The sequence below is a fragment of the Pangasianodon hypophthalmus genome, chromosome 5, assembly GCF_027358585.1.
Source record: "Pangasianodon hypophthalmus isolate fPanHyp1 chromosome 5, fPanHyp1.pri, whole genome shotgun sequence".
Taxonomy (NCBI): domain Eukaryota; kingdom Metazoa; phylum Chordata; class Actinopteri; order Siluriformes; family Pangasiidae; genus Pangasianodon; species Pangasianodon hypophthalmus.
The window spans coordinates 20,762,270-20,785,374 of NC_069714.1; the positions used below are offsets into that span (position 1 = coordinate 20,762,270).

Here is a 23,105-nt window from a genome sequence, read left to right on the forward strand (position 1 = left end):
GTATTTATTTCAATTGAGTGTCTTATAAACAATACATCTGAGTTTTATTACATCAGCAGCATTGACAAACATGAGTAAAACAAAGTCTATAAAAACACTGATTTCCTTATAAATTCTGTCAATCAATAATCGTGTCCCTTTTTCCTATTCATCTCCTTAAAGTACAGTGCTGCTGGAAAGTTTGTGAACACTTTAGAATTTTCTGTATTTCTGCATAAATTTGATATGAAATGTAGTAAAATCTTCATCTAAGTCCTAAAACTAGATAAAGAGAACCCAGTTAAACAAATAACGCAAAACCATTACGGTTTTTACATTTATTTATTGAGCAAAATTGTCCAACATTAAATATTTGTTGGGAAAAGTATGTTAACCTCTTAGAGTATGAGCTCATTTAAAGGGGTAATTGAAGTCAGAAGTTTCAATCAAGTGGACGGCAATCAGGCGTGGGTTTAGCAGACCCTCCCATGTTCCAAGAACATAAACTTGGGTCTTCACTATCAAAGTCTGGGTTTCACCACACAGGTTTATGGAAGTGTTCCATGCCTTAATCAAAGCAGATTCCTGAGGACCTCAGGGGAAAAAAAGAAAAAAAAAAAGAAAAAAAAAAAAAAGAGTTCACAAGGCTGGAAAAGGTTACAAAACCATTTCTAAAGAGTTTGGCCTCCACCAATCCACTGTGAGGCAGATGATATACAAATGGAGGAAATTTAGCACCACTGTTACACAGTAGTGGTCGTCCAACAATAATCACTCCGAGGGTGTGGTGAATAATATTATGGTAGGTCACAAAGAACCCAAGGGTAACATCTAAGGACCTACAGGCCACTTTTGCATTGAGTAATGTCAATGTTCATGAGCCTACTATCAAGCAAACACTGAACAAGAATTGGGCGCATGGCAGGATAGCAAGGAGGAAGCCACTACTCTCCAAAAAGAACATTGCTGCCTGTCTGAAGTTTCAGACCACATCAATAAGCAAGACGCCTACTGGAAGAATGTTCTGTGGACAGATGAATCCAAAATAGAACTTTTTTCTTTAAAATGAAAAGCGTTATGTTTGGCAAAAAACAAACACTACATTCCAACATAAGAACCTCATCCCAACCGTGAAGCATAGGGTGGCAGTATCATGGTTTGGGGGTTGAAGTTGTTGCTGCTCAAGGGGGTCACACCAGTTACTGAAAGCAAAGGTTCACATACCTTTTCCAACAGAGATATTTAATGTTGGATAAGTTTGTTCAACAAATAAATGTAAAAACTAATATGTTTTTGTGTCATTTGTTGAACAGGGTTCTCTTCATCTAGTTTTAGGACTTTAGATCGCATTTCAGGTCAAATTTATGCAGAAATACAGAAAATTGCAAAGGGTTCACAAACTTTCTAGTGACACTGTAGGTACTTCAGTTACTTTCCACAAGGCAAACAAATCCCTGTCTAGATTGTACCTCACCTCTCACAAGTCAATTTTGCAGACAGATGTAAAATGGTTGCTCACTGGCAATTCACAGGTACACCATTGATGGCACCAGTTGAAATAATCAAATAGGCTCCCTGAGAATGCACAGATCTCAAAGCACGGCCATGGTACAGTTTTGTGTTTTCTTAATGTAAATGTCTTCACATTTACAGTCAGCATGTTATAAGGATTTAAACTAGAAAGTAACAGCTTGGCACAATAACTGTTAAGCAGTAAATGCTTATCAAGAAACTTCCTTGAATATTTTCTTCTGCCCAAGGCCACTCGACATGTTTTGTATCTTTGGCTCCTTCACTTTTACCTGGACTTCAGTCATTCTCCACCTTGCTGCTCATTTGGTTCTGTATCTGAGGAAGCACTTGGTTCTAGATCCTGTTGCTGTTGCTGTTTTTGCCACATGGCTGAGTACAGTCCGTGCACGGCCAGCAGCTCCTCGTGCCTGCAACACCAATAAACAGGCACTGAGCTTCACACTGCAGGTCTGAATATCAAATTGAAATTCTTTGTTTCTAGAGATCACCTAAGGGTGGAGGGGTGATGGGCCTCTTGGGGCCATTGGGCCTTTTCTGTTAAATCTGTTCCTGCTAAGAGTCGGTTTGGGGGTCTAAGGTCAAATCCACTGGGACTGTAATTAATCTGGAGGAAGACTGCACTGTAAAGTGTTAGACTGTGTTAGACTGTGTTAGACGGTGAAGTCAGGGAAATGAAGGTGGAAAAGAGCTGTCTCCTTGTAATGGAATAGCGCATCAGGATAAAAAATGCAGGCAAGTTTCAGAAAGATTTTCCTGCTTTAACTTTGAGCTCCAATATTCATGGTTTGAATTATTAAGGGACAGCTTTCCTTGTAGTTACCTGTTCATACAGGTGACTTCTAGCCCGGGGACCTTTTTAATTAAAACTTCCTTCCTAAAAGCATTACCCTTTCACCTTTTTTCTTTATTTCCTGTATGTGTGTGTATGTGTGAGAGAAGATGAATGAATGTCTGAGTGTATTCTGATATGTAGTCCTTGTGGCTTAAAAGCCTGTGTGTGTTTACATCGCAGTGTCAGTCAGGGTTGAATGTGCAAGGTATGAGGTTACATCCCTATAGGCTGTGCCAGTGTACGTGTGAGTGTGTTTTTGGGGGGTGGCTGACGAATCATATATCAAAGGGCAGAATGGGACAAAACTGTGTGCAGCAGTTTGCATGGGGCTTGCTGGGTTAGAGTCAATGAAAAACGCCATTAGCAAGGGAGTGTGTGTAGTGTCTTCAGTGTTATCCGTCGATCAGTAGCCTTTACCTCAGGGCTGTCTGAGTTTGTGCTCATCTTCTCAAACACAGGATATGGCCTCTGAGTGTCCGAGCAGCCCACACCCTACATGATCTGGGCCTCAGAACAGGCCCACCTGAGGGCTGCGAGCACGCGAGCACACGCGCGCACACACACACACACACACACACACACACACACACCTCCCCTACTAATGCTTCACTTAGTTCAGCCCACTGAAGCATGACTTTGGCTGTTCCAGCATGTCTTCCATGGTTTATTTCCTCAGCAAGTCAAATGGATTTCAGTCGAGCAGGAAAGAGACAGTTTCACACTTCTACTTCTACTCCTGTACTGATACTAACTGTTAACAACTTGGAACATATAAATTCACCAACCTTCCACGCTCCACAATCTGGCCTTCATGCAGAACCAGAATCAGGTCCGATGCAATTATAGTGGATAACCTGCAAACAGAGTAGTCAAAACAATGGCCTTTTTAAAAATATGGTAATACTACTCATTGAATGTACAAAGAAAAATCTGTAGAAAAACTTCAGAGAACAAATTATCTAGCACTCCATATGGAGAACCGTCTATAAGCTTCAAGTGGGGCATTATACACAGAACATAGATCACTTATGCATTAATTGAAGCCCATCTATTCTCATGCAAATACCATCAACTCCTCTGCCCTGCACGAACACAAAGAGAAACAAATGATCTCATGCATTGTTTGGATGAACACTTAGCTAAACACAGTGGTCCATAACACTTGCACGCGCACGTACAAACACTCACACACACCGCAATGCCTTTTAATTCACACCCCACCCTTCTGCGGGTCATCTTCTCACACAGTCACCCTTCATCTTCAAACAAAAGCGCAGAGACTTCTTTATTGATTGTCACCCCCCACAACCACCACCCCAAAACAGATCAAAGTGGCACCACAGTCTCAGAGGCTGGATGGGATCAAAGCATGCAGACTCTGATCACGATGTGTTTACAATTTTCTGAGGGAAGAAAAAAGTGAGAAAGAGGGAAAAGAATATTGTGAAGATGAAAAAGGACAGAAGAGGCTGACTGATAGTAAGAAAATGGCAAGAAAAAGAGAGAAGGGGAGAGAAAAGGAGAAGAAAGAAGGACAGGCAGAACAAGAGAATGGCTGGAGATGGATAAAGAGAGACAGAGAGGGAGAAGTAGAGGATATGAGAAAGAGGAAGTGAGAAAGGCAGTGTGTTAATGAGTTCAAGCATCTAACAAAATCCAAATATAAGCTAATTCCTCGGTAAATATTTCCAGACACAAATGAAGGGGGTGTCAGAGGGAATACTGATAAGTCATCTTATTTTTCTAAAACTATTTGTATGACTCCTAACTTTACACCCCTGCTACTGATGGATACCAACTCCCTTTTGAGGGTTTTATGTTTTATACACCTCCTTAAATCCCCCAGACAGTGGTGTCATTTTGAGGCCACTGGGTTTTAGGACAAACAGATCAATTTAATTAGTGACTGAGATCTTTCCCAGATGGCCATATTGAGGTCTATATCAATACTTGATGTTATCAAAGGGATCAAGTTGTGGATTTAGGGAAGTTTATGGAAGGATTTTTCTTGCTTTTATGTCCTGTCCCCCAGAGGGCTTGGGGTGAGTGGGGTTACAGCAACACTTGATCACATTCAAATGCATCTTAAATGTAAGCACCTTGTACTCTGAGCACACATGACAAGGATATTAATAATCTTCTTGAAGTTGATTGCCATAGCTAAATGAGAGGAAGAATACCTGTGTGCCACCACAATAGTCGTCCTGCTGGCACACACTCTGGTAAGCGAGGCCTGGATGTTGCGCTCTGTTTGTGTGTCTAAAGCAGAAGTGGCCTAGAAGCAGAAGTGAGAGAACTTTCTGCTTAGAGCTTGCAGATCTTAATGATAAGAATTAGTTGTCAGATATAAACACAACTACCTGCAACCAGCTTGCACATTTCCACTATTTTATTTATGTATGAATATGAAGAGAGGCATTTCTTTGAGCTGAAAAGACATTACTCACCTCGTCCAGCAGGATGATTCTGGGGGCTTTGAGGATGGTGCGAGCGATGGCCACTCTCTGCTTCTCACCCCCACTTAGCTTGAGGCCCCTCTCGCCCACCTGAGTGTCATATCCTGAGATGGAATCACAGATACCTGTTCCTCATACACACGTTAACAAATACCTACTTTTCTAAAGTGATGACTCCTTCACAGCTGTTATTTTAACATGGACCTAAACCAGTTAGCATTTAGGCGCATTACGTTTCTACAAGCAATAAGGGTCCCTAGAGAACTAGTGGTTAGGCCATGGCGCATTCACCGCTGTGGCCCGGGTTTGATTCAGCACTGGGAGTGCACATGAGAGTGCACTCCCAGTGCCGGTCCCAAGCCCGGATAAAATCGGGGAGGGTCGCGTCAGGAAGGGCATCCGGCATAAAAACTGTGCCAAATCAAATATGCCGACCAATGAGCCGCTGTGGTGACCCTCAACTAGAGCAGCCGAAAGAAGAAGAACAACAACAACATGTTTCTAAAAGCAGTAGAAGGTCCTGCTCGAGTGACAACACCAGTGGTATAGGGAATCTCATTAAACACAAATGCAACAATTCTACAATTTTCTTGTATATATTGTATTCTGGAACATCTGGGTAATAGTTGCATCGAATACTCCCTTTGTAACATCAAATCATATGCTTTATGTTCTTTCGCTAATCTGGTAAAGGAGTACTCTGCTTAAATGATTATTGAAAGGGGCTTCTATAGTCAAAATCGTTTGAGAACTATCCATGTAAAAGTTAGGCAGATAGCTAACTTAATGGGGAATTTCGTTCATTTCCAAAAATTTCAGCGCTTTTTTAAAGTAAGAAAAACTATCCAGAGTATTTTGAAGCAAAAATAACAGTTAGTCAAAATGCTATATTTAAATACAATCTGAAAAATATTTTAACATTCATAAAATTTGTGAAAGGTTGCAGGTATATTTAAAAACACATAATTGGGAATTATCTTGATATTTATTTCAAATAAGACTATTCCGATTCTCTTGTGGTGAAGAGACGCACCATCTGGAAGGGACAGGATCTTATGGTGGATGTCAGCAGCCAATGCAGCCTCTTCCACTTCCTGGTCAGTGGCACTGATCCGTCCATAACGGATGTTCTCCCGGATGTTATCATTAAAGAGAACGGTATCCTGAGGGACCACCCCAATGTAAGAACGGAGAGTGCTCTGTTTCACCTGTGCACAAAAACGCAAATACAAGCTGTCTACCAGAGAGTGTACACAGACAATACTGACTCGGAAATGGGGACATTGACTAGAAAAATGAAAATCTAACAAAGGCCTTCTATAGCAAAGGACTTTATTTGTGTGAATTTTATTTCTTATGAATATGGATGTCTACAGTGACCTCTAAATAAGCAGGGTTAGTTAGGCAGTGGTAGCTCAGTAGTTAAGGCTTTGGTCTACTGATCAGAAGGTTGTGAGTTCAAGCCTCAACGCTGCCAAACTGCCACTGTTGGATTCTTGAGTAAGATGTTTAACCCCTCAACTGCTCTGTTCTATCCTGTCTCAGTTGTAAGTTGCTCCTTGATAAAAAGCATCAACCAAATAAGTAAAATGTATATGTTACATACCACTAACTAGAAGGTCGTGAGTTTAAATCCACCATTTTGGCTCTTCAGTAATACCCTTAATCAAGCCAAACAGTAGTGGAGGGGAGAGCAGGGCTGTGTCAGGCCTGTGGTTGGTGCAAACGGTCCTATGAACAATAGTACAGTCTGAGTCACTAAGCCTCCAAAACAATAGTCATAATTCCTTTCCTTTGAAAGTAATCCCTATTGTTCATTAATCTCCACTGTCATCTGCTTGGAAATAATTCATTAGGCTGCCTGCTCTTGAGTTCACAGAAGGCAAAAGGTAAACATACAATAGAACAAGGACAATGGCATTTGGCTCAGTAAGTAGTGATCATATTAATCATATTAAGAAGCCATCTGATTGAGTTAACAATCATCTTAAAATTTCACCAGACCACAAACTGAAACTGAACAGATCATCATTCCTGAAAATGATGGAATGACTGACAGCAGTCTAATCCTCCATTTCATCACTGTTCACCCATTGTATCTCTCTTTTTATCCCAGACACATACATGTAAATATACACAAACTCTCCTCTTCTGAGTAAAACCAAGTATTTGAGGTTGCCATTCTTTTTTCATTTAGCAAATCAACAATAAAAGACCCTCAACCAAACAATGGAGACTGAATGATTTGGAGAATTGGTTCTCAGACTGGGGTCGAAGGATCCCCAGGAGTCTGTGAAACATTGTTAGGGGGTCCGCAATTTTTCAAATTTTGTTGCAGGTGGTAATCTCAACCCACAATTATCAAAGCTATTTTTTTATTGTTATTATCCGGTTTGACTGGTCACGTGAATTGAAAGAGTTTTATTCAAACCTCAATAACTCAAAACCAAGTCGGCCTACAAATAATGTCAAATTGGACTGAATGTATTTTCTCATTGGAAAGTTCAGGAATAAGAGGCTCGTTGGCTCCAATAAATAGCCAGGATATTATTGTACATATTGAACTAATGAGCCAAATATTTGAATAGTTGTATTATATTCATGAAACAAATATGTGATGAAGCTGTCCATGGAACTTCTTTTACAGTTATTTCACAACTTGACAGTCACAATTACTTTTCTACTATTATATACTCAATATTAAAAACACCTTTCATATAATTATACAGGGTGTCCCAAAAGTCTCCACATATAGGGAAAATCAGCACTTTTTAGCAAAATCTAACTTTATTTACAAAACATCCTCTACATGATTCCCATTTCTTTGTAAACACACACGGAGTCTTCTCTCCCAACTTTGGCTCCCAGTTTGGCATCCGTGTCATGTGTGATGTGCTTGCCATGTTTCCTGTTAAAGTCCATTGTAACCTTGCGACAGCTTCCCGATCTAGCCATGAGAATGATTTTAATACCTTCTTTTTTTTTGTCAAAGGCATTCTTAAAGGCTATCCCAAAAGTCTGAGACCACACTAAAAATCTAGGATTTTTGTTTTCTTTTAAAACTGGAAACAAACAGAAAGTTTGAAAATGTTGAAAGATTTTAATATTCAAGATTCTGCACTATTTCTAGGTCACTATTTAAATTTAACCAAATCTGTGATATTGACTATGTTAACTCCTTTGCACAAAAGATACTTTTTGCAGCACTCCACTATACACACACGCACACACACACACACACACACACACACACACACACACACACACACACACACACACACAGGGTGTCACAAAAGTCTCCGTACATAGAGGAAATTAACGCTACTTTATTTTATTTAGCAAAATGTCTTCCAAAATTTTTCACACTTAGTTTATATTATTATTATTTTTTTTTTCCAGATAGCCTTTAAGAATGCCTTTGACAAAAGAACATATTGAAATCATTCTCATGGCTGGATCAGGAAGGTGTATGCTAATCACAGTTAATAATGGGTAAACAGCTACCAAACTAATTTTTTTGATTAAAATCATAAAGCACATTAGAAGACATTAGAAGACATTAGAAGACGTGAAACTGGGCTCAGATCAGCATAAGACACTGAGGAGGCTGAAGGGGGCAGAGACCGGCTGTCCCTTCCACCATTAATCCATGTGGCGTGTGGAACCAGAGTCAGCTTTTTCACTTCAAACGCCAGCTAAATTAGATCCTCCTTTGAAGTACTTTTTTGGCTTTTTTCCTTTTGTTTATTTTTGCCTAGCTTCATTTTTTTCTTCCCTGAAAGTTCCTAGTTCACCATCTTTTCATTCGTCTTTCCCATTCATTTGGCTTTCAAAAAAGTCAATGTCTTTAATTTATGAACTAATTAACATCAGACTGAGCTGGGTTAGAGGGGGTTTACTGCAGCCATGCGAAACACAAATGGCTTCCCAGGTTTTTACAAGAGAGAAGCATCTGTCCTCCAACAATGCCACTTTTATCCTCAAAAACATTAGTTTCACTGCAGCTTTCCGGTTCTCATTGCAACAATACCCATGCAGGCAGAGTTTGCGGGAAACGCTGCCATGTGCTCTTCAAATGCTAAATGAATGAACGTGTGAATATAATGCTAAACTGGGGAGATGAATCAGAAGTTTAACAGTGTGTTTTTGCCTGCCTGCAAGTAACTTTATGAGCATTTGGGCCAGTAAGAAAACATGCTACTTTTTGGCTTCTATCCTTATGTTTATCTACCTTCAGGGAACACACTGCATGCTTTTTGTTAACTGTTTTATATTTATATTTTCTTTAACTCTAATTACATTTTGATTGCGTTTGGGTATTTCCCCCTTTTTTTCAGTCGTAACTGATACCATCTGTAGCAGATGGAACAGGCGGAAAAACCACTGTCGCCATGAGCATGTACTCTGAGACTAGTTTCTGGGTCCTTTCTCTGTCTCGTTCAAAGAAGATGAGAGAGAGAGAGAGAGAGAGAGAGAGAGAGAGAGTGTCTCCTGAGGGACAAAAACACCTCTCAGTGCTTCTAATATTACAAACACAAGCATCTTCAACATCTGTGGAAAATGGTGCAATAAAACAAAGCAAATAGGAAAAGTGGTAATTCAGACACTTTTTTTTAAAAGCTAATTTAACTTTTTTTCTGCAGATCAAAATGTATTAAAAAAAAGAAGTAATCAAAACAAAAGCACTTGAGATTTACACTGATTATTATATCCTAACATGGTATGTGCTGAATTTTATTTACTCCTTTGACCATGTGCATTCCCTAGATATATCCAATACCAGTAGAAAGGGAATGTGAAACTGAATCCAAGCTTAGGTTTCCATATTTATGTCTTTCTGACCAGATGTACATGAACACAAAGGGCTACGGCAATTAATTTTTTTAAGCACTTGAAATCTGATAGGGAACTACCCATGTGTGCCCAGCCTGGACCAAATATACTGAAAGCATAATACTCATCAGTCCCCAACACATGACTCTGTTTACCACTCCACATACCATACCATAGACTCCAGTCTGTTCTGGTTAGCCTTCGCTTCATTATAGGAAGTTTATAATGAAGCGCAGCACCAGTAGAGCTGGCATTCAGGTTTCTTGTCTATATTCCCACTCCACTCTCAATTCAATGCACCTCATTTTCCAGGTCTATATTTTCTCTACCTCAAATTACCTTCTAAAGAGAGGTCAATCTTACCATGTGACACATCCTGTCCAGTTAACAGGCCACCACAAGACAACCACGTCTGGGGAACATATGTGTCTGTCAACAAAACCGCAACCAAAAGAAGTCTTCACAAGCTACTATTAAGTCTTCAGTAAGCTGAAATATTATCAGCAGGCCGCTGAATTCACACATATTAAAGTAGAATTACTGCAATGGTGTAAATACAGCTTCAGAGCTCCACTAACCAACTGATGCCTGGACAATCTGTTGACAGTTTCTGAAAGAAGATTAAAGGAATACTTGGAAATGGAAAATCTGTTAATTTAAAACTTATTCATAATAACTCTAAGGTCATTTGTTATATTCTATCAACAAACATTTATGATTTGAAACTACAATTAAGTAAAGTCAAAACTACAATTATTACAATCTAACAATGGTGATCTTGGGTGGGGGACAAATCATAAATTCATCAGCTAACCAACTGGACAATTCAAAGCTCCAGCACACTTGTCCTATGTTATTCTTGCTGAGAAGTCCAATTAACTAGGATAAAACGTGACAACTAACATAAATTAACTAAGAAATACGACAAGCTAATTATGTCCTTTAATATGGACTGTGGAAAATAAGTGAGTACTTGAGAGCTTTATGTAGCCATAGTCTTTATGCACTCCTGATAATGTATCTGGTGATGTAACATTGAGTTTGCACCCTCGACAAAAAAGGCAAAACATCTTTGGCTATTTTGGCTCTGAGCTGTGGTGTATAGAGCATAAAATCTTATTTGAATCTGGCTAGTGTCTTCATTTTGCTCAATTAAGTGTTTAAATGGAGGCGACTGCATGTTGTGCTAGCATTAGATTTATAGTTTTTGTACTGTATTTTGCTCAGTTTAGTCACTGTTTCCATGTCTATTTCTGATTGTCTAGCATCCGTTCAGGCTAATTAATATGCCTAGTAACAGTTCCTACAAACAGCCAGACCATATCCTCAGTGTGACTGCATACGGCAGCAGGTGGTGGGATTGTGCACTGGAAAAGTGTTACGTGCACTGCAGCATCGAGGTGCTTACCACCATCAAGAAATAAATGAACCAATACAGAGAGTGAAAAGATTTTCTTGCTCTGGCTATTGGACGAGTGAAGTTAAAAAAAAAAAAAAAAAAAGAAAGCTGGTAACCGTTATGTCAACAGCCAAAATACTCAGCTTGTCTGGCAGGCAACTGTGAAAGAGAATCTGATAGCATGGATATGTTATTTGTTTGTCCCAAGCACTCAGACTGGTGACGCAGCCATGAGATAATCTTTCCGATAAAATTCTTTATCCAGCTTCAAGCACTGGACAATGCAATAAAAGTAATTCTGGTTACTTTCTTTCACTTGTCTACACTGCTAACACAATCACAAATGATTTTCTATAGAAAAAATATAAATTCTACAGATTTAAAGGTTTCCAAATACTTTTGACTGAAGAATTCATTAAAAAAAGTGTTCCACAAAAGTACATGTCTCACAGAAACACTGTTTAATGGAACCAAATAACTACTTTTAGTTTTCTATCATAAGTATTTGTGTAAAGGCAGGGGTGTCCAACTGCAAAGCACTGCTGTGGCTGCAGGATTTTATTCCAACCAAACAGGTAGCCATACCTGATAGTCATACAAATTCACCTGATTAAACAGATGGTCTCTCCTCTAGCTCCTGTCTGACTGGAATAAAAACATCCACACCAGGACTGTGAGATAAGACTGGACACTCCTAAGTTAATAGTTTTCCTGTTCATTCTCAGCACAGAGAAATGTGTCCAAATTCTTGTCTCTGGTAATTAGACACACTTTATATGGTAAGTGGTAAAAGAGACTTGGTTGAACAACTCTAGAGTATTCCTTTAAGACTGAGCAATGGGAAAACTCAATTATTTTGATATAAAGTAATCAAGTGCACTGTGTACTGATACACATAATTCAGTTCACATGTAATTTGGCTACACAGGTTTAAACTGTGACTGGACTAGAAACAACAGTCTCTGTGTGCTTTACATTGATCATAGCTTTGTTTGACATGTGATTAACTCACTATTTCCAAGGCAGCATGGTGTGTAAATCTGAAAGATGGCTGGAGTTAAAACATGAATAATAGTATCACATGACAGCATTAATCCAAAGAGGATGCAGGTTTTACAGAGGAGGTGATTCATTAAAAAAGGCCTGGTAAAAAGTGAACATCATCAATCATATGGATGACATGTTTTTTTGTGTATGTGTGCGTGTGTGTAAGGGACCACATGGCCCATCAGGTGTCTGTGTGGCAGGTGTTCTCCAAGGCCATCACTTATAGGATTAATTGTACAACTTTGATTTTCTACCATCAAAAGCCCCTTGTAATTCCTTTGAAAATGAGCATTAACAAGCCTCTAAAGTTATTTATGTGAAAATGTTTCATACTCCTCTCACCTCTGGGCCTTATTAAAGTGCCTCATCATTCACAATGCTGCAGAGCTAGGGTTCTGGACTGCTTGCTTGTGTGTTGGTTTTGCAGCAGGCATGCATGTGCTTGGGTGATATTTTCATATCCGGCTGTGAATCTGTCCTCCTAGCTGTTTCACACACATCATGGTGTAGTATTACACATGGGGCTCTGTCAGCGTAGGCAGACACATGGGCATCAAAAGTGCACTGAAAAGGTTGAATCACTGACCACAGCCCGAACAAAAACAGCCCGAAGGCGTCCATATCATCAAAGGCCTTGGACTCAAGTGTTGATCCATTATTTCCGTGAAGGCTCTTCCCTGAGAAATGTGCACAAAGAATAGACAACAGATGTTTCCCCGCTTCGAGGGTGTGTGAGGGTGTGTAGGGGTGAGTGTGTTGCCTTGTGACTGAAAAGATTTACAGTGTGTGATCATGATCACTTCCTTTTAATGCCATTAAAGATGTGGAAACCATGCATAACTCACTCCTCCTGAGGTGCCCATTACGAGACAGACAGACAGACAGAGAGGTGTGTGCGCTATAGGTTATTTGTATATGACATGGTATAAATGTATGTATATTAAAATTATTAGGATACTTAAAATATTCTAGCACATAGAATGGTTAATTCATTTGCGCAATTCATCACTGCAGCTGTCTTACATGCCGTCATAACAAAAAACATATTGTCAGAGATTTTTCCACATACTAGATTGCACTTTGAGTAATATTTTATACGTGAACGCAGTGACATTAATAAATTGTTTATTAACAGTGTAATAAAGTCCTCTAAGTTCCAGGAGAATACATACTAACGATCCAGTTTAAAAGGACTGATATGGCCACTGGCATGAATAAGTGGCTAAACTAATGACAGCTGCACTGTAAAAGCGATGTGCTTTCATGCCTGCTCTGTGAGAAATTGTGCACTCCCTAAGGCACGCCAAGCCCAACTCATGCTTCCTGCTGGTGTCCATGCATGTTAATGCAACAGGAATGTACAGCCGTGCTCGACAACAACAACGATGGGGACAAACAGAGCGGAGAAGAGGAGGAAAAACCGAGGATGTAATTTCTCCCAATCTCATTCTTTCTTCTGGGAAAGTTATCATCATCTCCATGACTAGTGGAAGAGTCAGACATGAATTACAGTACAGGGCCATAAAGTGTAGAAACACAAAACCAACCAGATGAACACATAAACTGCAGATTCCTTTGCATGACTCTGATGCTAATTAAACTACCTTCCTTTGTCTTAATTACAACGTAGTTTGTAATGCTGAGCTCATGCTGATGGGTGTGTCCAACTGTAATGATTTCAGTTCGTTTGTAAACAGCTTTACAGAACCTGGGGTTTGGCATTAAGCCATGATAATTACGTGGGGACGGATGTGAGGCGGATATAACTTTATCCTTGGGCCCTGGAAGTGGGCAGGAGAGAGAGAGAGAGAGAGAGAGAGAAAGAGAGAGAGAGAGACTTTTAAATGTATTTGATTTGCAAAGAGCTTATAATTAATACAACTCCTGTAGAGGCAAGTTTCCACCAATAGACGAGGAAATTCAGCTTTGCCAGTGACTCACTGCTTGAGGGGCGTGTGATTTAAAAACAAACAAACAAACAAAAAACAGTACTCATCTATGCTGACAACCAACAAAAAATATGTACTGGCCTGCTATGACTGCAATTCAGTTCGGGCTTTCAATTAACCAGGAATGACAACCTCAGAGACATTATAAATACTGCCATGTAGAATTCCTTTCATTTTTGTCTTCGTATTAATTAAGTTTTGGGTTACAGACAACGGGGAAATCAGGCACTGCGGCTGTACATTTTTTGTCCAGATGGAACCATATGTAGGCAGTACAATGAAAACTGACAATTGCTACAGACAATGGAAAGATGTCTATTGCCTGATGGGTCATTGCTATGTAGCTGCTGCTTGTAATTTGCAGCTCAACTTTTCTCCTGTGCCATGACTGACGTTCTCACCACTCACTATCCCACAACCCCTTGCACATTTTTTCATTATTCCCTGTTGGAAAAGAATGGGAGTAAAATTTCAGGTCATGAACTCACATGCAGTGGACACATACAGTAAAGAGTACCACAAAAACTTAAACCCAATGCTGTCAGATAAACATTAGCCATAAAGCAGTCAATTAAAACTTTAAATAAAATAAACTACAACTAATAAATGAAAAACTACACAGGATTAGCATGGAGGATGAACACTGAGCAGATGTCAGCAGACAGTGGAGTTGTGCAAATGGGCCAACGTTCTCCCTCCAGTGGAATAAAAAGCTCTGTATTCATTATTTACTAGTCCTGTGCTATGATTTATTCACTGGGGTCAGGTTGAGTCATATACGGCAGGAATACTGAAATCATGTTACGGAAGTGTCATTCTCTGCATGTATGTACTTGTGTACATGAGAAAGTACCAGCTCAATTGTGAGGTTTCTTTAGCATTGCCATAATTACAAGGCTTTAACATTAAGCTTTTGTGGTTTGACGTAGCAACACTTCAAAACAAAAAAGCATAATTGAGCACTTTTACTTCACTACTGAACACAAGCATTCAACAAAGCCACAAGATCATCTGAAAAACAAAGCCAACTTTATCCTGTGTGAATACTAAAGGCATATTTGGCATTGATGTTATTCAGAAAGGTAATCTAGGCAATGTCAGGTTAGGAAATTGGTGCAATTACTTAATTGAAAGATTCGAATGGTTCAGTGGCTTTGGATTTTACACCATCCATCACAGTAAAATAGTCACATAAAGGCTAAGTAAAGCCTCCATTAGAAATCTCTGCAATTGTCAGTCCAGGTCTTTCAACAACAACAAAGCAAGATTACGAAATCTGCGGGAACTTAATGTGCTCATAATTCTGCCTCATATTCTTCTAAAACTGCCAAAATCACAATAAGCAACAAAAACTTAATCAATTTAGTCTGGTAAATATGAAGCAAAAGCACTAGCAGATGAAATGCTTTCTTTGATTTGCTCAGAATGGCTATTATTCATGTGAACTACTCAAGTTATTTGGTAGGTGTTTTCTCATTAGCATCAAGGTGAAACCCACCGCTCAGCATTTTCACTTAGCAAGAAACTAAAATGCTTAGGATGGAAACACAAACTCAACTGAGTTCCACCAATGTGCTTTTTTCCCCTATATTCTCGTGTCTTTATTTGATTTCAGATAAGTGTCCAAGTACATCCTATTTCACAGACGCACAAAGGCACACCAAACACAGCTTTTTTCAAAATGGTGTTACATAGGTATAATGGTATACTTACATACGGTATTTAGTACATACTCCAAACATTTAGGTTTGTACCAAGTAAAAACATATTATTACTCTTGGCAGGAAAAATTCATCCTGGGCTAATACAGAAAATGCTTATAGATTGTACATACATTATATGGCCAAAAGTTTGTGGACACCTGACCATTACACCCATATGTGCGTGTTGAACATCCCATTCCACATTTAGTTCCCACTTTGCCATTAAAATAACCTCCACTCTTCATGGGAAGGCTTTCCACTAGAGTTTGGAGTGTGGCTGTGGGGATTTGTGATCATTCAGCCACAAGAGCATTAGTGAGGTCAGGCACTGATGTCGAGCGAGGAGGCCTGGGTTGCATTCAGTGTTTCAGTTCATCCCAAAGGTGTTCAGTGGGGTTGAGGTCAGGGATCTCGTGGCAGACCATATCTTCATGGAGCTCGCTTTGTGCACAAGGGCATTGTCGTGCTGGAACAGGATTGGGCCCCTTACTGCCACTGAAGGGGAAGTCTTAATGCTACAGACACTTTTGTCCATACAGTATAGGGTATCTCTATCCCAATATGTTTTCAAGACTCAGTGATCATTGTAGTTGTAGTCTGTCTCTTAAAGCCTTTTACATTCTGTCTTCGTTCAAAGTTAAATTGACAAACTGAACCACTTACAGCTATTAACACATTAAAATTACTGCCCTTTTGTCTCTGTGTTTTTATCTAAGTCACAACATTGTTAGCATCCAGTGCGACAATTTTGCATTAGCTACATTTATTTCCAGTGCTGTCTATAAAATGGTTCAATGTTCAAGATATAATACAATTGGCTACTGCAAGCCTAAGTGATAAATGCACTGATAGAAGTAAACACTGAGTTTATATGATTAACAACAATAATAAATAATTTATGACTAATCCTTGACTAACTGGTTGCTTCTTTTTTTGAAAAGGAAAATACGTTTTAAAAAGAGCTTAGTGGAATTTGGCTGGTGTCAGCTACAAATAAGAAGAGTGACTGCTTACCTTCGGGTGACTTACATTACTTAGGAGAAAAGTGGAGGTGCGATACTTGATGCCTCAACCCCCAAAGTTACTCTTTCTGTTTTGTGTGTATAATATTTCATCCCTTCTGGAGTATCCTTAGGATATGCATTTATAGTCCTTCATTCATGAGCTATACTTGAGGTATGACCATGTTAAATGGGCATGCTTGAACTTGAGTGGAATCTTACTGAATGTTCTGAATCTTCGTTGGATTGTAATATTATTACGAATATTATTACTTTTTAGTATCCTAGAATTTGCCATATTAAAGTCATTTGTTTTAAATGCAGTTAAATAGCATTTTTTTGTTTTTGTCCTCTGGCAGAACCTTGATTCAATCTCGATCTTTACTACTGAGAAAACCACTTATCAGCTTTTTAATTTCTTAGTCTTACTGCACTTCATTCAACATACAGGTAAGATCACACCCATCTGATAAAAACACCCATCTAAAAAATAATAGTAATAAAATGTACATTTCCTGATATTTGAAAAACAATTCAAATAGTTTTCAGTCCTTTTCTTTTTTTTTTCCTTATCTGATGCCCCAATCCTTCAGTAATAGAGATCACTGATAATAACCCAATCAATAAACCATGCACAACAGAGCCAAGCTCGCAGACTCCCAACTTCTGCAACTAGTTGTCATAACTGGCAAAAATTCTTGACACACTTGCTGTCTTAATGATTGCTTACATATTTCTGCTATACTCAGAAACCTGTTGCATAAATATACACATAATGAAGATTAAAAAGACTAAAAAGCATGGCTTCTTGAAAATTAGGTCTCAGCACAGAGAAATCACAGTCCTACTGAGACTGATCACATCTGCTTACCTTTGAGATGTCCTGACCATCAACAAGGATGGAGCCTTCTTGCACATCATAAAATCGGAAAAGCAGCCGGATGATGGTGCTTTTGCCCGACCCCGACTGTCCAACCTGGAGGAAATTAAAAGTCAGAAATAGTACTGCATACTTCTTTATTTCAGCACATTACTGAAGCTAGTCTTCTCAAATAAAACTTACCAGTGCTACAGTTTGTCCAGGCATCACTGTGAAGGATATATTTCTGAGAATGTCTTTCCTGTGGACGTTCAAAATGCTGAGTGAGAAGCACATAATGAATTGTTGGTGATTTCTGCTATATTATTAACATGTACTTGAACTTACCCTGCAGTGTACCTGAAACATACATTTCGGAAGTCAACTCTCCCTTCAGTACAAAGCAGATCTACTGCATTCATATCATCTTTCACCTGTGGGAGAGAAAATCAAACGAGGGTGAATGAGGAGTGAGCTGCAGGGATTCAAAAAACATAGCTCACAGGCATGAGACAAAAGACAGAGAGCTTCCACAGCACAATTAAATTCTAAGGTGATTCTAATGACTCTATAAGCATCATACACTCCTAATGCAAAAAACAAATAAACATGACAGAAGACTGTTATTAAGAAAAGCCCAAAAAAAAGGTAGGTTTTGTGTTGAAATCTATCTAGAAGTCTGTAACTCAAAAATTACAGCTTTGCCCTGCCCTGCATATAAAAGAAATCTGACAATCCAGTAAAGGCTTTGCTTAGATTTTTTCCAGCATTACCATATCAATGACTTCTAAAGGGGCTTTGAATGCTGAGCAGTACTGCTGGGTGTTGGTTGTGTGATTTTGTCGAGAGGTTTCCCACTGGGGGACGACTATTGCTGAGTTCGTAGTGGCTTGTAATCAATAATTTGCAAGTTGTAATAATGTCATTTCCCACGTAAAGCTCATAAAAAGCTACTTTAACTGCACTTTTACAGTTAAAGGCCTGAGTGGCTATGAGTACTGTTCTACTATAGTGAACTTTATGCAACATTCTGGACTGAAATTGCAGTACAGTTTGTACAGTACAGCGGACAAAAACAAGCAGCTTAGCAACAAACTAGCTGCCTATCATTAGGGAGAACTCTAATGTTGATGATTACCTTCTCAAAACAGTGATTAGTATGGTCAATGTTATAGATTTAACCAAGTACTGTGTCTGAATATTAACTGATCTAAAGCAAAATACTGCTATAAACTAATTTAACAGTAGAGAAGGGGCATTTTACATTGTTCACAGTGTGCACGGCCATGTTGATTTGACATCACTACATAAACAGGGAAACAACTGGTAGTTAAGAAAAGTATCCCAAGTTGAAGAGTTGAAATCTCAAGTTGAGTTGGGTGTTTTCGGTGGCTTTTACCGATTGTAAGCGAGGAATTACAAGTTGTAACTCCACCACTAATGCAGCATTAGCCCTAAGTTCTGAGTAGCATGTACACACACAGGTCTGCATGCATGCATGTCTAACATACGTATATAAGGCAGGTTGAATGTACTTAGTGATTAATTGGTCCAGTGGACAGAAACATGTCCTCACCAATAACCCAAGTAAAGTGGTCATGATTAAGCAACCAGTAGTCCTTGAATAAAATGCCCAGACCACCCGGAATATCAGAATCTTTACAGTTACAATCTCATCAGTTCTGTGTGTACACACACCCATGCACTACTTTTTTATCAGTTCAATACAGAAACAATACCATGAATACCATAAATACCATGACAGCAACTGACTTCTCCAACCAAGATGTAGTCACTGTATTGAAAAAGGTTTATGAGATTCACAGTATCATGTTCTCTGAAAATCTGGGCTGCTATTGTATATTAAAGCATACAGTTTCCAGGCTGTTGCATGTGGACTAGGTTTTGTTGTAGCACTGTTTTCAAAATTTCCTCCTCCTGTACATCACACCAAGACAATGGCCTGTGGTTATTCGAATGGCCTCTTACTGTAGAAGCAATACAGCCTCATGTTTCATATGAAAATGTTATTAAGTTCAGGGTTGAGGACTAGTTTAGCATCTATATATTTTCTCATAATTTATGAATTTGAACAAACTCTTTGTTAAATGGCCTTGTTTAGTGAAGGGAACTACTAGTATCTCTCTAGTACTAGGTTGTACTAGTCTTACAACCACCTTTTTTTTTTTTTTAAGACTAGTTCACTATAGAGACTCTACAAACAGTCAACAAACCTACACAAACTATAGAATCTATATCAAAACTATAGATTGTATACAACCTGTCGTCAAACAGCCTATCAACTATTTCTAAACAATATGTTAACAGTTTATGGTTGTTGATGATTAGTACATAATCTATACCCACTCTACAAGCTAATTTTGGCTTCCCTTTTATCTGATGTTTAGTACATTATCTATAGACTATAAACTCATCTCCTATCACAATTTCAAATCCAATTCAAGACTCTTTTGTGATATATTGCTGAAATATAAAGATCATATGACAGTGAAAATAATGTTATATTGATTATACTGATTACAACTTCAGTAAAGTAAGACTATAATTGGACCAACATTGCATTCAGACAACAGACAACACTCAGCATTCATTTCCTACCTCCTTCTCTTCAGTGAGGAGCTCAAGCATGTTCTCCATATCTACAAAAGCAGCCTGGATCATCCTAGAGAAAAAGAGCTGTGTTATTAAAATGATTTCATACTGAATCAGTGTAAAGCAGCTAACAAAAAAATCAGCTCTTCCACCTGTAGTATGTGCCGAACCAGTTGAGAGGCATGTAAAGCTGGACAATGTAGGTCCCAAACAGAACATAGTCCCCAACCTAGAGTTTAGCCATTGACCAGAGAAATAAGTGAGAAATACACACATACAGTATATCAGGACTAAATTAGCTATGAGTAATAAAGTGTCCCAATTCTTTACAGTCCAGAAATCAATAAATACCTTGAGACAAGCGCAGTCTGTTGTTTGAATGAACAAAGAGAATGAATAAATATACGTCTTTTTGGATTAACATGAAGGGTGAGAGAAGTGTATGCAGTACCTGGAACTGGTCCACTGTGACAAAGTATGCACAGAGCAGAGATCCAGCGAGCAGGCCAGCGCCTATGATCAAGTTTTGGGTTTGATTTAGCAGGGCCAGAGAGGCATTTGTCTTCCACTCTGAGGTCTGGGGACATGATAAAAGACTCGTTTAAACACATAAAAACCATCCCACAGACATTTCACATTTGAACAATGCTTCCAACACAGCACAGCACACAGGATGACTCTCTACTTGTAAAACCTTGTCTAAAGTATGCACAAAAATGCTGTTACTTTATATTAACCTAAATAATAAAGATTGTTGGTAAAACTATGACTAAAGAAAAATAACACTGAGATCACTGGCAAAACACTACAAGCTTCATAAACACATTCATAAATACATAGCAACACATTGCTGTTGCTGCTAATGTTTCAGAAATTAGAGATTTTTGCGGGGTTTGAGGTATAATATAGCACACTGTTGCTTGAAACAGCAGAAACTAAGATACTCCTTTTTTTTTTAATTCCTAATTTGTCTCAACTAATGTCTCAAATTATATACTATCATCTCACGTGTCAAAACAGTATGTCACTAATTTTGTATCAGTATCAGTACTTATAGTGGTATAGTTTGAGTTTTGTGGTGTCAAAAGTTCCAATACTTCAGTGGAAAAAGTTCTGATGACTTTACCTGATATTTTAAGATAGCATCCTCAAAGCGCCTGACTTCATAATTCTCTGAATTGTAGTACTTTACCTACAAAGAAACAACAGGACTGTTTTGCACTGAGACTGAAACGTGTATAGTTCAAGTAAATTAAGCAAATCAATGCAGGGAGCTATTTGCTCAACATCTGCTTACAGTTTCAAAGTTGAGAAGTGAGTCTACTGCCTTAGACTTGGCGTTGTTATCCTGCATGTTCATTTCACGTCTGTACTTGGTTCTCCACTCTGTGATGATTATAGTCAATGCTGAAAACAGATGAGACCGTTCACCCAATATCACAAGAAAAAGATGCGTCTATTAATCTCTGTTTACAGTAAATAATGCATATAGTAAATCTAAGAATGCACTACTTCATAAAACAGTAGTTTCTAATATACTGAACTTACTGAGATAGAGGAACATGCAGATAAAGACGATGAGACCGAACCAGGCGTTAAAATAAGAGACAAAATAAATGATGGCGATGATGATGTCAGCTATAGTTGGCAGCATGGTGAATACAATGTAGCTATGGAGACAGAGAGAATTCATAGTTCAATCTTTTCTCACAAAACACCTTTGGCAGAAGAAACTGATCTGAGGACTACATGTATAGGTGTATATGGTACATTGTTAGTTATAAAGCAAAAACATGAGTGTACTCTAATAGGTGGCTGACGGAGGCCGTGCCACGATCGATGCTGCGCAGGACGTCACCCGTTTTTCTTCCCAGGTGCCAGCGCAGAGACAGGGCATGCAGGTGGGCAAACAACTCCACCTGCACTGTGCGACTGGTGTGCTGCTGAACGCGCGTCCACAGGAAAGAACGCATGTTACTGACAAAGCCTGATGTCCCTGCCAACCACAAGGAGGAAGACATTTCTTATTGTGTTGGACAGACTCCCATGTATTATGTTAGAATTGTTTGTGAAATTTTTAAATTACACAACACAACATAACATTACATAACCCTTATAAACCATTAGTCATTTTGCATAAAACCATCACAGTTGCACAGCATGCACACAACTTTAATAACTCCATGTATTTTTTAAATAAACCAGATAAAAACATCTACTGAGCACAGAGATTAGAAACAGTCCCTTTAATAGGAGGCTTTGTGAAACTTCAAACAATCAATTTAATGAGGGCCAATACGTAACAACATTAAACATAATTTTCCAGTGCATTATTGCCTGATATCAGAAAACTGTGAGAATGTAAGCCTCATGCAAAATGATTTATAACTTTAGTCCTTCTTTGCATGAGGAAAGCCTGTGTAGGCAGCAGGCACTGAGCAATTAAAGATATGATGTAGAATGTGATGTGTGTGTTCTGCAGCTCACCTGCTCCCCCACCCTGTAGGAACTTGAGAAGAACATAGATACACACAGTGGTTGCTAGGCTTCTCCAACTCTCCTTTTCTGATAACTGATTTACTATGAAATACACAAGAACAGCAAACAGACAGTCAGTTAGATTGGGTTGATTAGAATGATGACAGCTACATTATCCATCTTAGTCTGAGATTAGAGCTATCCACCTGCTGCTGCTGCTTGATATGCTACAAATGCTGACTGAGATTTTATACATTTTTACAATAAAAATAAAAAACACTTCTATGTGTATTTAGAAAGTTATTGCCTTCAGTGGGAAATCATTCATTTTTATAAGTGGACTAACTTTGATAGGCTTGAGGAAGCCTTGAGCGCTATTATCACTCATCTCGCTTTCTTTTTCTCTATCTATCTACCTGTCCA

The 23,105-nt window shown here is 38.8% G+C and overlaps 1 protein-coding gene across 1 annotated transcript in view; it reads right to left on the reverse strand.

Moving 5' to 3' along the window:
* abcb6b (ATP-binding cassette, sub-family B (MDR/TAP), member 6b) overlaps window positions 1-23,105 on the reverse strand; it is a 28,924-nt gene continuing 5,819 nt past the window's right edge. The window contains exons 3-18 of the mRNA XM_026912788.3: window positions 22,692-22,784; window positions 22,008-22,200; window positions 21,753-21,874; window positions 21,502-21,611; window positions 21,331-21,396; window positions 20,656-20,781; window positions 20,357-20,433; window positions 20,211-20,274; window positions 17,940-18,025; window positions 17,796-17,853; window positions 17,604-17,708; window positions 5,834-6,008; window positions 4,792-4,904; window positions 4,525-4,619; window positions 3,130-3,198; window positions 1-1,919 (exon numbers count right to left, since the gene is read on the reverse strand). Coding sequence (XP_026768589.1) covers window positions 1,793-1,919; window positions 3,130-3,198; window positions 4,525-4,619; window positions 4,792-4,904; window positions 5,834-6,008; window positions 17,604-17,708; window positions 17,796-17,853; window positions 17,940-18,025; window positions 20,211-20,274; window positions 20,357-20,433; window positions 20,656-20,781; window positions 21,331-21,396; window positions 21,502-21,611; window positions 21,753-21,874; window positions 22,008-22,200; window positions 22,692-22,784 — 1,679 coding nt within the window. The 3' untranslated portion in view covers window positions 1-1,792. The remainder of the gene's footprint in view (window positions 1,920-3,129; window positions 3,199-4,524; window positions 4,620-4,791; window positions 4,905-5,833; window positions 6,009-17,603; window positions 17,709-17,795; window positions 17,854-17,939; window positions 18,026-20,210; window positions 20,275-20,356; window positions 20,434-20,655; window positions 20,782-21,330; window positions 21,397-21,501; window positions 21,612-21,752; window positions 21,875-22,007; window positions 22,201-22,691; window positions 22,785-23,105) is intronic.